This window comes from Nerophis ophidion, linkage group LG20 (assembly GCF_033978795.1).
Source record: "Nerophis ophidion isolate RoL-2023_Sa linkage group LG20, RoL_Noph_v1.0, whole genome shotgun sequence".
Taxonomy (NCBI): Eukaryota; Metazoa; Chordata; class Actinopteri; order Syngnathiformes; family Syngnathidae; genus Nerophis; species Nerophis ophidion.
Genome location: NC_084630.1, coordinates 36,810,169 through 36,834,096, shown reverse-complemented (window position 1 = coordinate 36,834,096; position 23,928 = coordinate 36,810,169). Strand labels below are relative to the sequence as shown.

Below are 23,928 nucleotides of genomic sequence, written 5' to 3'. Positions count from 1 at the left end.
TGAATGTATACACGTACATACATTCATAAATGTATGTACATACATTCATAAATGTATGTACATACATTCATAAATGTATGTACATACATTCATAAATGTATGTACATACATTCATAAATGTATGTACATACATTCATAAATGTATGTACATACATTCATGAATGTATGTACATACATTCATGAATGTATGTACATACATTCATAAATGTATGTACATACATTCATAAATGTATGTACATACATTCATAAATGTATGTACATACATTCATAAATGTATGTACATACATTCATAAATGTATGTATATACATTCATAAATGTATGTATATACATTCATAAATGTATGTATGTATATACATTCATAAATGTATGTATGTATATACATTCATAAATGTATGTATGTATATACATTCATAAATGTATGTATATACATTCATAAATGTATGTATGTATATACATTCATAAATGTATGTATGTATATACATTCATAAATGTATGTATGTATATACATTCATAAATGTATGTATGTATATACATTCATAAATGTATGTATGTATATACATTCATAAATGTATGTATGTATATACATTCATAAATGTATGTATGTATATACATTCATAAATGTTTGTATGTATATACATTCATAAATGTATGTATGTATATACATTCATAAATGTATGTATGTATATACATTCATAAATGTATGTATGTATATACATTCATAAATGTATGTATGTATATACATTCATAAATGTATGTATATACATTCATAAATGTATGTATATACATTCATAAATGTATGTATGTATGTATATACATTCATAAATGTATGTATGTATGTATATACATTCATGAATGTATGTATGTATAAATACATTCATTCTTGTATGTATGTACATTCATGTATTTTCTATGTATATACATTCATGTATATATGTATGTATGTATGTATGTATATATGAATGCATGTATATACATTCATGAATGCATGTATATACATTCATGAATGCATGTATATACATTCATGTATGTATGTATGTATATACATTCATGTATGTATGAAAATACATTCATAAATGTACATACATACATGAATGTATGTATGTATATACTTTCATAAATGTATATGCATAAATACATTCATTCTTGTATGTATGTACATTCATGTATTTTCTATGTATATACATTCATGTATATATGTATGTATGTATATATGAATGCATGTATATACATTCATGTATGTATGTATGTATATACATTCATGTATGTATGTATGTATTTATGTATGTGTATACATTCATGTATGTATGAAAATACATTCAAAAATGTATATACAAACATTAATGTATGTATATACATTCATGTATATATGTATATACACTCATAAATATATATATATATATATATACATACATACTTACATACATACATTGATGTATGTATATACATTCATGTATGTACGTATATACATTCATATATGTATGTATATACCTTCATATGTATTTGTATACATTCATGTATGTATATATATGTATAAACATTCAAATATGTATATATTTATATATAATTATGTATGTATGTGTATACATTCATGTATGTATGTATGTATTTATGTATGTATGTGTATACATTCATGTATGTATGAAAATACATTCAAAAATGTATATACAAACATTAATGTATGTATATACATTCATGTATGTATGTATATACACTCATAAATATATATATATATATATATATATATATATATATATATACATACATACTTACATACATACATTGATGTATGTATCTACATTCATGTATGTACGTATATACATTCATATATGTATGTATATACCTTCATATGTATTTGTATACATTCATGTATGTATATATATGTATAAACATTCAAATATGTATATATTTATATATAATTATGTATGTATGTATATACATGTATGTTTAAACATTCATATTATGTATATACGTACATTCGTAACTGTATATGCATACATAGATGCATACATTCATGTATGTATATACATTCATGTATGTATTTATGTGTATGCATTCATTCATATATGTATGTATGTACGTATATACATGTATGTATGTATGTACGTACGTACGTATATACATGTATGTGTATACAATAATGTATTTATGTATATACATTCATAACTATATACATATATATACATGCATACATATGTAAATGCATTCATGTATGTATGTAGGTATATACATACATGTATGTATGTATGTATGTATGTATATATATACAAATTAGTGTATGTATGTATATACATTCATGTATGTATAGATGTATGTATATATATTCATGTATGTATATACATTCATAAATGTATATACATGCATACATGCATGTATGTATATACATTCATGTATGTATACACTTTAATAAAAGTATATGCATACATACATTCATTCTTGTATGTATCTACATTCATGTATTTTGTATGTATCTACATTCATGTATTTTGTATGTATATACATTCATGTATCTATGTATGTATGTATATATGAATGCATGTATATACATTCATGTATGTATATACATTCATTTATGCATGTATATGCATTCATGTATGCACGTATATACATTCATGTATGCATGTATATACATTCATGTATGCATGTATATACATTCATGTATGCATGTATATACATTCATGTATGCATGTATATACATTCATGTATGCATGTATATACATTCATGTATGCATGTATATACATTCATGTATGCATGTATATACATTCATGTATGCATGTATATACACTCATGTATGCATGTATATACACTCATGTATGCATGTATATACACTCATGTATGCATGTATATACACTCATGTATACATGTATATACATTCATGTATATACATACATTCATGTATGTATGTGTATACATTCATGTATGTATGTGTATACATTCATGTATGTATGTGTATACATTCATGTATGTATGTGTATACATTCATGTATGCATGTGTATACATTCATGTATGCATGTGTATACATTCATGTATGCATGTGTATACATTCATGTATGCATGTGTATACATTCATGTATGCATGTGTATACATTCATGTATGCATGTGTATACATTCATGTATGCATGTGTATACATTCATGTATGCATGTGTATACATTCATGTATGCATGTGTATACATTCATGTATGCATGTGTATACATTCATGTATGCATGTGTATACATTCATGTATGCATGTGTATACATTCATGTATGCATGTGTATACATTCATGTATGCATGTGTATACATTCATGTATGCATGTGTATACATTCATGTATGCATGTGTATACATTCATGTATGCATGTGTATACATTCATGTATGCATGTGTATACATTCATGTATGCATGTGTATACATTCATGTATGCATGTGTATACATTCATGTATGCATGTGTATACATTCATATGTATATATTTATATATAATTATGTATGTATAAACATTCAAATATGTATATACGTACATTCGTAACTGTATATGCATACATAGATGCATACATTCATGTATGTATATACATTCATGTATGTATTTATGTGTATGCATTCATTCATATATGTATGTATGTATGTATGTATGTACGTACGTATATACATGTATGTATGTATATATGTATGTGTATACAATAATGTATTTATGTATATACATTCATAACTATATACATATATATACATGCATACATATGTAAATGCATTCATGTGTGTATGTAGGTATATACATACATGTATGTATGTATGTATATATATATATACAAATTAGTGTATGTATGTATGTATATACATTCATGTATGTATGTATATATATTCATGTATGTATATACATTCATAAATGTATATACATGCATGTATGTATATACTTCAATAAAAGTATATGCATACATACATTCATTCTTGTATGTATCTACATTCATGTATTTTGTATGTATATACATTCATGTATTTTGTATGTATATACATTCATGTATCTATGTATGTATGTATATATGAATGCATGTATATACATTCATGTATGCATGTATATACATTCATGAATGCATGTATATACATTCATGTATGCATGTATATACATTCATGTATGCATGTATATACATTCATGTATGCATGTATATACATTCATGTATGCATGTATATACATTCATGTATGCATGTATATACATTCATGTATGCATGTATATACATTCATGTATGCATGTATATACATTCATGCATGCATGTATATACATTCATGCATGCATGTATATACATTCATGTATGCATGTATATACATTCATGTATGCATGTATATACATTCATGTATGCATGTATATACATTCATGTATGCATGTATATACATTCATGTATGCATGTATATACATTCATGCATGCATGTATATACATTCATGCATGCATGTATATACATTCATGTATGCATGTATATACATTCATGTATGCATGTATATACATTCATGTATGCATGTATATACATTCATGTATGCATGTATATACATTCTTAAATGTAAATGCATAAATACATTCATTCTTGTATGTATGTACATTCATGTAGTTTCTATGTATATACATTCATGTATGTATATACAAACATTAATTTATGTATATACATTCATGTATGTATGTGTATATACACTCATAAATATATATATATACATACATACTTACATACATACATTGATGTATGTATCTAAATTCATGTATGTACGTATATACATTCATATATGTATATACATTCATGTATGTATTTATGTGTATGCATTCATTCATATATGTATGTACGTATGTATGTATGTACGTACGTATATACATGTATGTATGTATATATGTATGTGTATACAATAATGTATTTATGTATATACATTCATAACTATATACATATATATACATGCATACATATGTAAATGCATTCATGTGTGTATGTAGGTATATACATACATGTATGTATGTATATATATATATATACAAATTAGTGTATGTATGTATGTATATACATTCATGTATGTACAGATGTATGTATGTATATATATTCATGTATGTATATACATTCATAAATGTATATACATGCATACATGCATGTATGTATATACATGCATGTATGTATATACTTTAATAAAAGTATATGCATACATACATTCATTCTTGTATGTATCTACATTCATGTATTTTGTATGTATATACATTCATGTATCTATGTATGTATGTATGTATATATGAATGCATGTATATACATTCATGTATGCATGTATATACATTCATGTATGCATGTATATACATTCATGTATGCATGTATATACATTCATGTATGCATGTATATACATTCATGTATGCATGTATAAACATTCATGTATGCATGTATAAACATTCATGTATGCATGTATAAACATTCATGTATGCATGTATATACATTCATGTATGCATGTGTATACATTCATGTATGCATGTGTATACATTCATGTATGCATGTGTATACATTCATGTATGCATGTGTATACATTCATGTATGCATGTGTATACATTCATGTATGCATGTGTATACATTCATGTATGTGTATACATTCATTCATGTGTATACATTCATTCATGTATGTACATACATTCATGTATGTGTATACATTCATGTATGTGTATACATTCATGTATGTGTATACATTCATTCATGTGTATACATTCATTCATGTGTATACATTCATTCATGTGTATACATTCATTCATGTGTATACATACATTCATGTATGTACATACATTCATGTATGTACATACATTCATGTATGTACATACATTCATGTATGTACATACATTCATGTATGTATGTGTATACATTCATGTATGTATGTGTATACATTCATGTATGTATGTGTATACATTCATGTATGTATGTGTATACATTCATGTATGTATGTGTTCACATTCATGTATGTATGTGTTCACATTCATGTATGTATGTGTTCACATTCATGTATGTATGTGTTCACATTCATGTATGTATGTGTATACATTCATGTATGTATGTGTATACATTCATGTATGTATGTGTATACATTCATGTATGTATGTGTATACATTCATGTATGTATGTGTATACATTCATGTATGTATGTGTATACATTCATGTATGTATGTGTATACATTCATGTATGTATGTGTTCACATTCATGTATGTATGTGTTCACATTCATGTATGTATGTGTTCACATTCATGTATGTATGTGTATACATTCATGTATGTATGTGTATACATTCATGTATGTATGTGTATACATTCATGTATGTATGTGTATACATTCATGTATGTATGTGTATACATTCATGTATGTATGTGTATACTTTCATGTATGTATGTGCATACATTTATAATGTATGAAAATACATTCATAAATACACATACATACATGAATGTATGTATGTATATACTTTCATAAATGTATATGCATAAATACATTCATTCTTGTATGTATGTACATTCATGTATTTTCTATGTATATACATTCATGTATATATGTATGTATGTATATATGAATGCATGTATATACATTCATGTATGTATGTACATACATTCATGCATGTATGTATGTATATTTATCCATGTATGTATGTATGTATGTATACACATTCATATGTTTGTATTACATTAATGTATGTTTTACATACATTCATATTATGTATATACATATATGCGTGTATGTATATACATTTATATATATTAGTAAATGTATCTACATACATGCATTCATGTATGTATGTATGTATGTATATACATACATACATGAATATATATACATTTGTTTGCGTATACATTCATGTATGTAAATGCATTCATAAAAGTATATACATACATTTATGTATGTGTGTACATAAATATATTCATGTATGTACATACATTAAAGTATGTATGTATATACATATATATATTCACAAATGTATATACATACCTATATTCATGTATGTATATACATTCATGTATGTATTTATTAATGTATATTATTTAATGAATAAGAATGACAACCCAAAAACCTTTCTTCCACTCATGCTTAAAGGTTGTGTGAACTTATTTATTGGCAAACAATTATGTTTAAATCAAAATGACCAAAGAAAGTACCCAAGTGACCCTGATCAAAAGTTTACATACCCCAGTGACTTTGATCTGATAACATGCACAAAAGTTGAAACAAACAGGTTTAAATAGCTAATCAAGGTTCCAATTCTTACCTGTGATCTGTTTGTTTGTAATATGTGTATAAAAGGTCAGAGTATTCCGGCCTTCTGACAGACCGATGCATCTTTCATCCAGTGCTGCACAGATGTGTCTGGATTCTGTGTCATGGAGAAGGCTAAATAATTGTCAAAGGATCTGCGAGAAAAGATAATTGAACTGCATAAAACAGGAAAGGGGTATTAAAAGATATATAAGGAATCGAAAAGTCCAATCCACAATGTTCAAACGCTGATTAAGAAGTGGAAAATGAGGGATTCAGGTAGACCAGCAGAGATTTCTGCCACAACTGACTGGAACATTGTTCCAGATGCAATTAAAATTAACAAATAACATCAGCTAAAATCCAAGACTCTCTGAAAATATGTGGTGTGGCTGTTTCAAGATACACAAGAAAGAGACACTTGAAGAAGAATGCGCTGCAAGGTTAGGTCACCAGAAGAAAGCCATTTCTGCGGAAATGTCACAAAGTAAGTAGCTTACATTACGCCAACCAGCATAGAGACAAACCTCAAAACTTCTGAAACCAAGTAATTTGTTGAATGTATATACATATATACATGAATGTATAAACATATATACATGCATGAATTATACATACATACATGCATGAATATACATACATACATGAATGTACATACATACATACATGAATGTACATACATACATACATGCATGGATGTACGTACATACATGCATGTATGTATGTACGTACATCCATGCATGCATACATGCATGAATGTACGTACATACATGCATGCATGAATGTATATGTATATACATTCATGCATGTATGTATATACATTCATGCATGTATGTATGTATATACATTCATGCATGTATGTATGTATATACATTCATGCATGTATGTATGTACATGTATGTATGTATGTATGTACGTATATACATTCATGCATGTATGTATGTATGTACGTATATACATTCATGCATGTATGTATGTACATTCATGCATGTATGTATGTTCATTCATGCATGTATGTAAGTATGTTCATTCATGCATGTATGTATGTAAGTATGTACATACATGTATGTATATATATACATTCATGCATGTATGTATGTATATACATTCATGTATGTATGTATGTACATTCATGTATGTATGTATATACATACATACACGCATGTATGTACATTCATGCATGTATATATGTTTATACATTCATGCATGTATGTATGTTTATACATTCATGCATGTATGTATGTATATACATTCATGCATGTATGTATGTATATACATTCATGCATGTATGTATGTACATTCATGTATGTATGTATGTTCATTCATGCATGTATGTATGTATGTATGTATGTATGTACATACATGTATGTATGTAAGTATGTACATACATGCATGTATGTATATATATACATTCATGCATGTATGTATGTATATACATTCATGTATGTACATTCATGTATGTATGTATATACATACATACATGCATGAATGTACATCCATGCATGTATATATGTTTATACATTCATGCATGTATGTATGTATGTATATACATACATGCATGTATGTATATATATACATTCATGTATGTATGTATATATATACATTCATGTATGTATGTATATACATACATAAACGCATGTATGTACATTCATGCATGTATATATGTTTATACATTCATGCATGTATGTATGTATATACATTCATGTATGTACATTCATGTATGTATGTATGTTCATGCATGCATGAATGAACATACATGTATATACATGCATGAATGTACATTCATGCATGTATGTATGTATATACATTCATGCATGTATGTATGTATATACATTCATGCATGTATGTATGTATGTTCATTCATGCATGTATGTATGTACGTATATACATTCATGCATGTATGTATGTACATTCATGTATGTATGTATGTACATACATGCATGTATGTATATATATACATACATGCATGTATGTATATATATACATTCATGCATGTATGTATATATATACATTCATGCATGTATGTGCATGAATGTACATACATGCATGTATGTATATACATTCATGCATGTATGAATGTATATACATTCATGCATGTATGTATGTATGTATGTACTGTATGTATGTTCATTCATGCATGTATGTATGTACATTCATGTATGTATATACATTCATGTATGTACATTCATGTATGTATGTATGTTCATTCATGCATGCATGAATGTATATACATACATACATACATGCATGAATGTACATGCATACACGCATGTATGTACATTCATGCATGTATATATGTTTATACATTCATGCATGTATGTATGTATATACATTCATGTATGTACATTCATGTATGTATGTATGTTCATTCATGCATGCATGAATGTATATACATACATACATGCATGAATTTACATACATACATACACGCATGTATGTACATTCATGCATGTATATATGTTTATACATTCATGCACGTATGTATGTATATTCATGTATGTATGTATGTATATACATTCATGTATGTATGTTCATTCATGCATGCATGAATGTATAAACATATATACATGCATGAATGAACATACATGCATGAATGTACATACATACATACATGACTTTATATACATACATACATGCATTAATGTATGTATATAAAAACATACATACATACATGGATGTACGTATATACATACATGCATGAATGTACATACATTTATGCATATATCTATATACATTTATGCATGTATGTATGTACATTCATGCATGCATGTAGGTATAAACATTCATGCATGTGTGTATGTATATACATTTATCAATGTATGTATGTATATACATAGATACATGAATGGATATACATTCATACATGCATGAATCTATATACCTACATGCATTTATGAATGTACATACATACATGCATAAATGTATATAGATAAATACATTCACACATACATACATACATACATGCATGAATCTATATACATACATACATACAGGCATAAATGTATATTCATGCAAACATGCATTAATGTATATACATACATGCATGAATGAAAATACATACATATATACATGAATGTACATACATGAATGTATATACATACATACAAGCAAGAATGTACATAAAAACATGCATGAATGTAAGTACATACATACAAACATTCATTCATGCATGAATGTAAGTACATACATACATGCATGGATGAATGTATATACATACAAGCAAGAATGTACATAAAAAAATGCATAAATGTATATACATACATGCATAAATGTATATACATACAGACATGAATGTATATACATGAATGTAAGTACATACATACAAGCAAAAATGTACATAAAACATGCATAAATGTATATACATACAGACATGAATGTACAAACATACATTCATGCATGATGCATGCATGAATGTAAGTACATACATTCATGCATGCATGAATGTATATACATACAGACATGAATGTACATATATACATTCATGCATGCATGAATGTAAGTACATACATACATACATGCATAGATGAATGTATATACATACATACATGCATGCATGAATGTATATACATACAAGCAAGAATGTACATAAAAACATGCATAAATGTACATACATACATTCATGCATGCATGAATGTATATACATACGGACATGAATGTACATACATACATTCATGCATGAATGTACGTACATACATTCATGCATGAATGTATATACATACAAGCAAGAATGTACATAAAAACATGCATAAATGTATATACATACAGACATGAATGTACATACATACATTCATGCATGAATGTATATACATACATACATGCATGAATGTATTTACATACATACATGCATGAATGTACATACATACATGCATGAATGTACATACATACATGCATGAATGTACATACATACATGCATGAATGTACATACATACATGCATGAATGTACATACATACATGCATGAATCTACATACATACATGCATGAATCTACATACATACATGCATGAATCTACATACATACATGCATGAATGTACATACATACATGCATGAATGTACATACATACATGCATGAATGTACATACATACAGGAATCTACATACATACTTAAATGTACATACATACATACATACATGCATGAATGTAAGTACATACATGCATGAATGTACATACATACATACATGCATGAATGTACATACATACATACATACATGCATGAATGTACATACATACATACATACATACATGCATGAATGTACATACATACATGCATACATGAATGAATGTACATACATACATGCATGAATGTAAGTACATACATGCATGCATGAATGTACAGTACATACATACATGCATGCATGAATGTACATACATACATACATACATACATACATGCATGAATGTACATACATACATGCATGAATGTAAGTACATACATGCATGCATGAATGTAAGTACATACATGCATGCATGAATGTATTTACATACATACTGTACATGCATGAATGTATTTACATACATACATGCATGAATGTACATACATACATACATGCATGAATGTACATACATACATACATGAATGTACATACATAAATACATGCATGAATGTACATACACAAATACATGAATGTACATAAATACATACATGCATGAATGTACATACACAAATACATGAATGTACATACATACATACATGCATGAATGTACATACATACATACATGCATGAATGTACATACATAAATACATGCATGAATGTGCATACATAAATACATGCATGAATGTACATACACAAATACATGAATGTACATAAATACATACATGCATGAATGTACATACATACATACATGCATGAATGTACATACATACATACATGCATGAATGTACATAAATACATACATACATGCATACATGCATGAATGTACATACATACATGCATGAATGTAAGTACATACATGCATGCATGAATGTACATACATACATACATACATACATGCATGAATGTACATACATACATGCATGAATGTAAGTACATACATGCATGCATGAATGTAAGTACATACATGCATGCATGAATGTAAGTACATACATGCATGCATGAATGTAAGTACATACATGCATGCATGAATGTAAGTACATACATGCATGCATGAATGTATTTACATACATGCATGAATGTATTTACATACATACATGCATGAATGTATTTACATACATACATGCATGAATGTACATACATACATACATGAATGTACATACATAAATACATGCATGAATGTACATACATACATACATGAATGTACATACATACATACATGCATGAATGTACATACATAAATACATGCATGAATGTGCATACATAAATACATACATGCATGCATGAATGAACATACAGGAATATATATATATATACATACATGCATTATATATATTCATACATACATAAATTAATCTTTATACATGCATGAATGTATATCATTAATACATGCATGAATGTATGTACATACATAAAAGCATGATTGTATATACATACATACATACATGCATGGATGTAAATACATACATACATATACATACATACATACATACATACATACATACATACAAACATGCATGAAAGTATATACTGACATACATAAATGAATGTACATACATACATTTACCAATGTCCAGCCATCCATCCATTTTCTACCGCTTATTCCCTTTCGAGGTCGCGAGGGGCGCTGGCGCCAATCTCAGCTATAAATCGGGCGGAAGGCGGGGTACACCCTGGACAAGTCGCCACCTCATCACAGGGCCAACACCGATAGACAACATTCACACTCACATTCACACACTAGGGCCAATTTAGTGTTGCCAATCAACCTATTCCCAGGTGCATGTCTTTGGAGGTGGGAGGGGCCTATCCCCAGGTGCATGTCTTTGGAGGTGGGAGGGGCCTATCCCCAGGTGCATGTCTTTGGAGGTGGGAGGGGCCTATCCCCAGGTGCATGTCTTTGGAGGTGGGAGGGGCCTATCCCCAGGGGTGCACGTCTTTGGAAGTGGGAGGAAGCCGGAGTACCCGGACGGAACCCACGCATTCACGGGGAGAACATGCAAACTCCACACAGAAAGATCCCGAGCCTGGATTTGAACCCAAGACTGCAGGAACTTCGTATTGTGAGGCAGATGCACTAACCCCTCTGTCACCGTGAAGCCCCATTTATAAATTTATAAATACATACATGCTTGCATGAATGTAAAAACATACATACATGCTTGCATGAATTTACATACATACATACATGAATGTACATACAGGTATAAATGTATATACATATGTACACAAATACATTCATACATGCATGAATGTATATACATACATGCATGAATTTATATATATATGTATTTACATAAATTCATGCATGAATGTACATACATTAATGCATGTGTGAATATACATCAATGCATACATACATACATGCATGAATGCATGTACAAAAATACATACATGAATATATATGCATACATACATGCATGAATGTATATACATACATACATACTTATATGCATGGATGTATATACATACATACACACATGCATGAAAGTATATACTTACATGCATACATGAATGTACATACATACATGCATAAATGTATATAGATGAATAAATTCATACATGCATGAATGTATATACATACATACATACATACACACAGGTATAGATGTATATACATACATACATTCATGATTGTATATACATACATACATACATATATGAATGTATATACATAAATAGATTCATATATGCATGAATGTACATACATACATACGTGCATGAATGAACATACATACATGCATGAAAGTATATACTTACATACATACATTCATGCATGAATCTATATACATACATTCATGCATGAATCTATATACATACATTCATGCATGAATCTATATACATACATACATGCATAAATGTATACAGATTATTACATACATACATGCATAAATGTATACAGATTATTACATACATGCATGCATGAATGTATATACATACATACATTCATGCATGCATTATGTATATACATTCATGCATGCATGAATGTATATACATACATGCATGCATGAATGTATATACATACATGCATGCATGAATGTATATACATACATGCATGCATGAATGTATATACATACATGCATGCATGAATGTATATACATACATGCATGCATGAATGTATATACATACATGCATGCATGAATGTATATACATACATGCATGCATGAATGTATATACATACATGCATGCATGAATGTATATACATACATACATACATACATACATGCATGAATGTATATACATACATACATACATACATACATACATGCATGCATGAATGTATATACATACATACATACATACATGCATGCATGAATGTATATACATACATACATACATACATGCATGCATGAATGTATATACATACATACATACATACATGCATGCATGAATGTATATACATACATACATACATACATGCATGAATGTATATACATACATACATACATACATACATGCATGCATGAATGTATATACATACATACATACATGCATGCATGAATGTATATACATACATACATGCATGCATGAATGTATATACATACATACATGCATGCATGAATGTATATACATACATACATGCATGCATGAATGTATATACATACATACATGCATGCATGAATGTATATACATACATACATGCATGCATGAATGTATATACATACATACATGCATGCATGAATGTATATACATACATACATACATACATGCATGCATGAATGTATATACATACATACATACATACATGCATGCATGAATGTATATACATACATACATACATACATACATACATGCATGCATGAATGTATATACATACATACATGCATGCATGCATGAATGTATATACATACATACATGCATGCATGCATGTATATACATACATACATGCATGAATGTATATACATACATACATGCATGAATGTATATACATACATGCATGAATGTATATACATACATACATGCATGAATGTATATACATACATACATGCATGAATGTATATACATACATACATGCATGAATGTATATACATGCATACATGCATGAATGTATATACATGCATACATGCATGAATGTATATACATGCATACATGCATGAATGTATATACATACATACATGAATGTATATACATACATACATTCATGCATGCATTATGTATATACATTCATGCATGCATGAATGTATATACATACATGCATGCATGAATGTATATACATACATGCATGCATGAATGTATATACATACATGCATGCATGAATGTATATACATACATGCATGCATGAATGTATATACATACATGCATGCATGAATGTATATACATACATGCATGCATGAATGTATATACATACATACATACATACATGCATATACATACATACATACATACATGCATGAATGTATATACATACATACATACATACATACATACATGCATGCATGAATGTATATACATACATACATACATACATGCATGCATGAATGTATATACATACATACATACATACATGCATGCATGCATGAATGTACATACATACATACATACATACATGCATGCATGAATGTACATACATACATACATGCATGCATGAATGTATATACATACATACATGCATGCATGAATGTATATACATACATACATACATACATGCATGCATGAATGTACATACATACATACATGCATGCATGCATGAATGTACATACATACATACATGCATGCATGAATGTATATACATACATACATGCATGCATGAATGTATATACATACATACATGCATGCATGAATGTATATACATACATACATGCATGCATGAATGTATATACATACATACATGCATGCATGCATGAATGTATATACATACATACATGCATGCATGCATGAATGTATATACATACATACATGCATGCATGAATGTATATACATACATACATGCATGCATGCATGAATGTATATACATACATACATGCATGCATGCATGAATGTATATACATACATACATGCATGCATGCATGTATATACATACATACATGCATGCATGCATGTATATACATACATACATGCATGAATGTATATACATACATACATGCATGAATGTATATACATACATGCATGAATGTATATACATGCATACATGCATGAATGTATATACATGCATACATGCATGAATGTATATACATGCATACATGCATGAATGTATATACATACATGCATGAATGTATATACATGCATACATGCATGAATGTATATACATGCATACATGCATGAATGTATATACATGCATACATGCATGAATGTATATACATGCATACATGCATGAATGTATATACATGCATACATGCATGAATGTATATACATGCATACATGCATGAATGTATATACATGCATACATGCATGAATGTATATACATGCATACATGCATGAATGTATATACATGCATACATGCATGAATGTATATACATGCATACATGCATGAATGTATATACATGCATACATGCATGAATGTATATACATGCATACATGCATGAATGTATATACATGCATACATGCATGAATGTATATACATGCATACATGCATGAATGTATATACATGCATACATGCATGAATGTATATACATGCATACATGCATGAATGTATATACATACATACATGCATGAATGTATATACATACATACATGCATGAATGTATATACATACATACATGCATGAATGTATATACATACATACATGCATGAATGTATATACATACATACATGCATGAATGTATATACATACATACATGCATGAATGTATATACATACATACATGCATGAATGTATATACATACATACATGCATGAATGTATATACATACATACATGCATGAATGTATATACATACATACATGCATGAATGTATATACATACATACATGCATGAATGTATATACATACATACATGCATGAATGTATATACATACATACATGCATGAATGTATATACATACATACATGCATGAATGTATATACATACATACATGCATGAATGTATATACATACATACATGCATGAATGTATATACATACATACATGCATGAATGTATATACATACATACATGCATGAATGTATATACATACAAACAGGTATAAATGTATATACATATGTACACAAATACATTCATACATGCATGAATGTATATACATACATACATGCAGGAATTTATATACAGACATTCATACATGCATGAATGTACATACATACATACATGCATGAATGTATATACGTACATGCATGAATTTATATATATATATATGTATTTACATAAATTCATGCATGAATGTACATACATTAATGCATGTGTGAATACATATCAATGCATGTATGTATATACCTTGATGCATCAAGGTATATACATACATACATGCATGAATGCATGTACAAAAATACATACATGAATATATATGCATACATACATGCATGAATGTATATACATACATACACACATGCATGAAAGTATATACCTACATACATAAATGAATGTACATACATACATGCATGAATCTATATACCTACATGCATACATGAATGTACATACATACATGCATAAATGTATATAGATGAATACATTCATACATGCATGAATGTATATACATACATACATGCATGAATGTATATACATACATACATGAATGAATGTATATACATACATACATGAATGTATATACATACATACATGAATGTATATACATACATACATGAATGTATATACATACATACATGAATGTATATACATACATACATGAATGTATATACATACATACATGAATGTATATACATACATACATGAATGTATATACATACATACATGAATGTATATACATACATACAGGTATAGATGTATATACATACATACATTCATGATTGTTTATACATACATACATATATGAATGTATATACATAAATAGATTCATATATGCATGAATGTATATACATACATACGTGCATGAATGAACACACATACATGCATGAAAGTATATACTAACATGTATAAATGAATGTACATACATACATGCATGAATCTATATTCCTACATGCATGCATGAATGTACATACATACATGCATAAATGTATACATATGATTACATTCATACATGCATGAATGTATCTACATACATACATACAGGAAAAATGTATATACATACATGCATGCATGAATGTATATACACACATACATGCATGAATTTATATACTTACGTACATAAAAGAATGCATGAATGTATGTTCATACATACATGCCTGAATGTATGTACATACATGAATGCATGAATGTATATACATACATACATGAATGTATAAACAAATACATTCATATATGCATGAATGAACATACATACATGCATGAAAGTAAGTACACAAATACATTCATACATGCATGAATGTATGTATATACATTGATGCAAGCATGTATGTATGTATATACATTCATGTATGTATGTAGATACATTCATGCAAGCATGTATATACATTCATGCAAGCATGTTTATACATTCATGCATGTATGAATGTATTTATCTATATACATTTATAAATGTATGTGTGTACATACATACATTCATGCATGTATGAATTTATTTCTCTATATACATTTATGCATGAATGTATATACATACATACATGCATACATTCATGAATGTATATACATACATACATACATGCATACAGGGATGTATGTATATACATACATACATTCATGATTGTATGTACATACATACATATATGAATGTACATACATACATTAATGAATGTACATACATACATTAATGTATGTATATTCATGCATGCACGAATGTATATACATACATACATACAGGCATAAATGTATATACATACATACATGCATGAATTATATATACATACATATATATATATATATATATACACATATATATATATATGCATGGATGTATATACATACATATGAATGTGTATACATAAATACATACATACATGCATGAAAGTATATACTTACATACATAAATGAATCAACATACATACATGCATAAATCTATATATTTACATGCATGCATGAATGCATCTAGGTACATACATGCATAAATATATTTGTATATACTTACATACACGCTTGCATGAATGTATACACGTACATACACGCTTGCATGAATGTATACAAGTACATACACGCTTGCATGAATGTATACACGTACATACACGCTTGCATGAATGTATACACGTACATACACGCTTGCATGAATGTATACACGTACATACACGCTTGCATGAATGTATACACGTACATACACGCTTGCATGAATGTATACACGTACATACACGCTTGCATGAATGTATACACGTACATACACGCTTGCATGAATGTATACACGTAAATACACGCTTGCATGAATGTATACACGTACATACACGCTTGGATAAATGTATACACGTACATACACGCTTGGATGAATGTATACACATACATACACGCTTGCATGTATGTATACACATACATACACGCTTGCATGTATGTATACACATACATACACGCTTGCATGAATGTATATACATACATACACGCTTGCATGAATGTATATACATACATACACGCTTGCATGAATGTATATACATACATACATACATACATACAGGTATAAATGTATATACATATGTACACGAATACATTCATACATGCATGAATGTATATACATACATACATGCAGGAATTTATATACATACATTCATACATGCATGAATGTACATACATATATACATGCATGAATGTGTATACATAAATACATAAATGCATGCATGAATGTATACACGTACATGCATGAATACATATATATGTATTTACATAAATACATGCATGAATGTACATACATTAATGCATGTGCGAATATACATCAATGCATGTATGTATATACATTGATGCATCAAGGTATATACATACATACATACATGCATGAATGCATGTACAAAAATACATACATGAATATATATGCATACATACATGCATTATTGCATATACGTACATACATTTACAAATGTATATACATACATGAATGTATATACATACATACGTGCATGAATGTACATACATACACACATGCATGAATGTATATACATACATATATGCATGGATGTATATACATACATACATACATGCATGAATGTGTAAACATAAATACATACATACATGCATGAATGTTTATACATACATGCATGCATGATTAGATTTACATACATGCATAAATATATATACATACATGCATGTATGTAAATATAATCATGCATTCATGTATGTATGTATTTATGTTTACACATTCATGTATGTATGTATGTATGTATGTATGTATATACATCCATGCATATATGTATGTATATAATTCATGCATGTACATACATACATGCATGAATGTATATACATACATACATGCTTGAAAGTATATACTTACATACATAAATGAATGTGCATACATACATGCATGAATCTATATTCCTACATGCATGCATGAATCTATATTCCTACATGCATGCATGAATCTATATTCCTACATGCATGCATGAATCTATATTCCTACATGCATGCATGAATGTACATACATACATGCATAAATGTATACTCATACATACATGCATAAATGTATACTCATACATACATGCATACATGAATGTATACTCATACATACATGCATACATGAATGTATACTCATACATACATACATACATGAATGTATATACATACATACATACATGAATGTATATACATACATACATACATGAATGTATATACATACATACATACATACATACATACATACATGAATGTATATACATACATACATACATACATACATGAATGTATATACATACATACATACATACATACATGAATGTATATACATACATACATACATACATACATGAATGTATATACATACATACATACATACATGAATGTATATACATACATACATACATACATACATGAATGTATATACATACATACATACATACATACATACAGGTATAGATGTATATACATACATACATATATGAATGTATATACATAAATAAATTCATATATGCATGCATGAAAGTATATACTTACATATATAAATGAATGTACATACATACATACATGCATGAATCTATAATCCTACATGCATGAATGAATGTACATACATACATGCATGAATGTATAAATATTATTACATTCATACATGCATGAATGTATATACATACATGCATGCATGAATGTATATACATACATGCATGCATGAATGTATATACATACATGCATGCATGAATGTATATACATACATGCATGCATGAATGTATATACATACATACATACAGGAAAAATGTATATACATACATGCATGAATGTATATACATAAATACATTCATATATGCATGAATGAACATACATACATGCATGAAAGTATGTACACAAATACATTCATACATGCATGAATGTATATACATACATTCATGCATGAATTTATATACATACATTCATACATGAATTTATATACATACATTCATACATGCATGAAAGTGTATACATAAATACATACATACATGCATGCATGAATGTATATATTCACATGCATGAATATACATATATATGTATACATATATATATATATTTATACATATATACACATACATACATGCATTAATTATATTCATACATACATAAATGAATGTACATACATGCATGAATGTATGTTCATACATGCTTGCATGAATGTATATACATACATACATGCTTGCTTGAATGTATATACATACATGCATGAAAGTATATACCTACATGCATGCATGTACATACATACATGCATAAATGCATGAATGTATTTACATATATACATATACATATGTACATACATATATGTACATGCATACATACACACTTACATTCATATGTACATACATACAAATGTACATGCATATATATGCACATACATATATACATACATCTTGTTCATTTGCGGCCAAAATACACCCCCATGGTCCAAAGACAGCCTGTTAACACTTGCTATGTGAGGAAGTGGTCCCCTGAATTGGAAGATGCCCTCAGAGACTGCTACAACACCACAGACTGGGACTTGCTGCTTCCACAGGGTGAGGACATTGATGGGCTGACTCACTGTCTCACAGATTACCTCAACTTCTGCGTGGACGTGATCTGCCCTGCTAAGACTGTTCGGTGCTACCCTAATAACAAACCCTGGGTAACACAAGAAGTTAAAGCTGTCCTCAACAAGAAGAAAGCTGCCTTCAGGAGTGGAGACAGAGAGGCAATGAGAGCAGCACAGCGGGAGGTGAAACAACGCGTGAGGGAGGCTAAGGACAGCTACAGGTAGAAGCTGGAGCAGAAGCTGCAGCAGAACAACATGAGGGAGGTCTGGGAAGGTGTGAAAACCATCACAGGCCACAAGACAAAGACCAAAGCTGTTGTGGGGACAATAGAGAGGGCCAATGAGAAGAATAACTTCTTCAACCGGTTAAGCAGCCCGTGTCCTCTCCATCCCCCACTTACCATCACAGCCACCCCCTCTTCTGCTCCCCTCAACACCCCCCCCAGCCATGGCAGCACCCCCCTCCACCACCTCTACGCAGACAGTCATCTCTGCGGACCTGGTCAGAGGTCAACTGAGGAAGCTACAGCCAAGGAAAGCAGCAGGCCCAGACAAGCTGTGCCCCCGACTCCTGAAGACCTGTGCTGCAGAACTGGGTGAACCACTTCAAAGGATCTTCAACCTCAGCCTGCAGCTGGGAAGAGTGCCCACCCTCTGGAAGACGTCATGCATCGTTCCAGTTCCCAAAAAGAACTGCCCCAGTGAGCTGAACGACTACAGACCAGTGGCGCTCACCTCTTATCTAATGAAAACATTGGAGTGGCTCTTTCTTAGCCTCCTCAGACCACAGGTGCAACATGCCCAGGACAGCCTGCAGTTTGCGTACCAGGCAGGCGTTGGTGTGGAGGATGCTATCCTTTACCTGCTGCATCGAGCCCACTCACACCTGGATAAGGGAAATGGCACTGTGAGGATCCTGTTCCTGGACTTCAAGGATGACAGGGGATGCAAAACAATAACAGTGCAATACGTTTTCATAACATGGTCACTACTGCCTAGTTTCTATTGTTATATTCTTATTTTACGGTTATATTTTTATTCCCATTGTTGATTTTTTATTTTTTATTCCTATTGTAATACTTCTCTATTTTGTTTCCATTTAAACCCACATTATTTACTTTTTACTTTTTTTTTTAATTGATCTCAACTCTGTACACTGGTGCTGGAATTTTAATTTTCCTGAAGGAACTCTCCTGAAGGAATCAATAAAGTACTATCTATCTATCCAGCTATCTATGTGTGAATACATATATATGCATACATATGTAAATACATACATGCATATGTAAGCACATTCATATGTAAAAACATATATGCACATACAAACATATATATATATATATATATACTTATGTTAATACATGCATACATACATACATATGTAAAACATACATACATACAAATGTACATACACACGAATATACATACATATGTACATGCATACATACATAGATGAATATATACATATGTACATGCCATACATTCAAA

The 23,928-nt window shown here is 29.1% G+C and overlaps 1 protein-coding gene across 1 annotated transcript in view; it reads left to right on the top strand.

Annotated features, from left to right (window-relative positions):
- LOC133538608 (uncharacterized) overlaps positions 1-23,664 on the top strand; it is a 39,074-nt gene extending 15,410 nt beyond the window's left edge. Inside the window, exon 3 of the mRNA XM_061880260.1 lies at positions 22,460-23,664. Coding sequence (XP_061736244.1) covers positions 22,889-23,491 — 603 coding nt within the window. The 5' untranslated portion in view covers positions 22,460-22,888 and the 3' untranslated portion in view covers positions 23,492-23,664. The remainder of the gene's footprint in view (positions 1-22,459) is intronic.
- Positions 23,665-23,928: the final 264 nt, after the last annotated feature.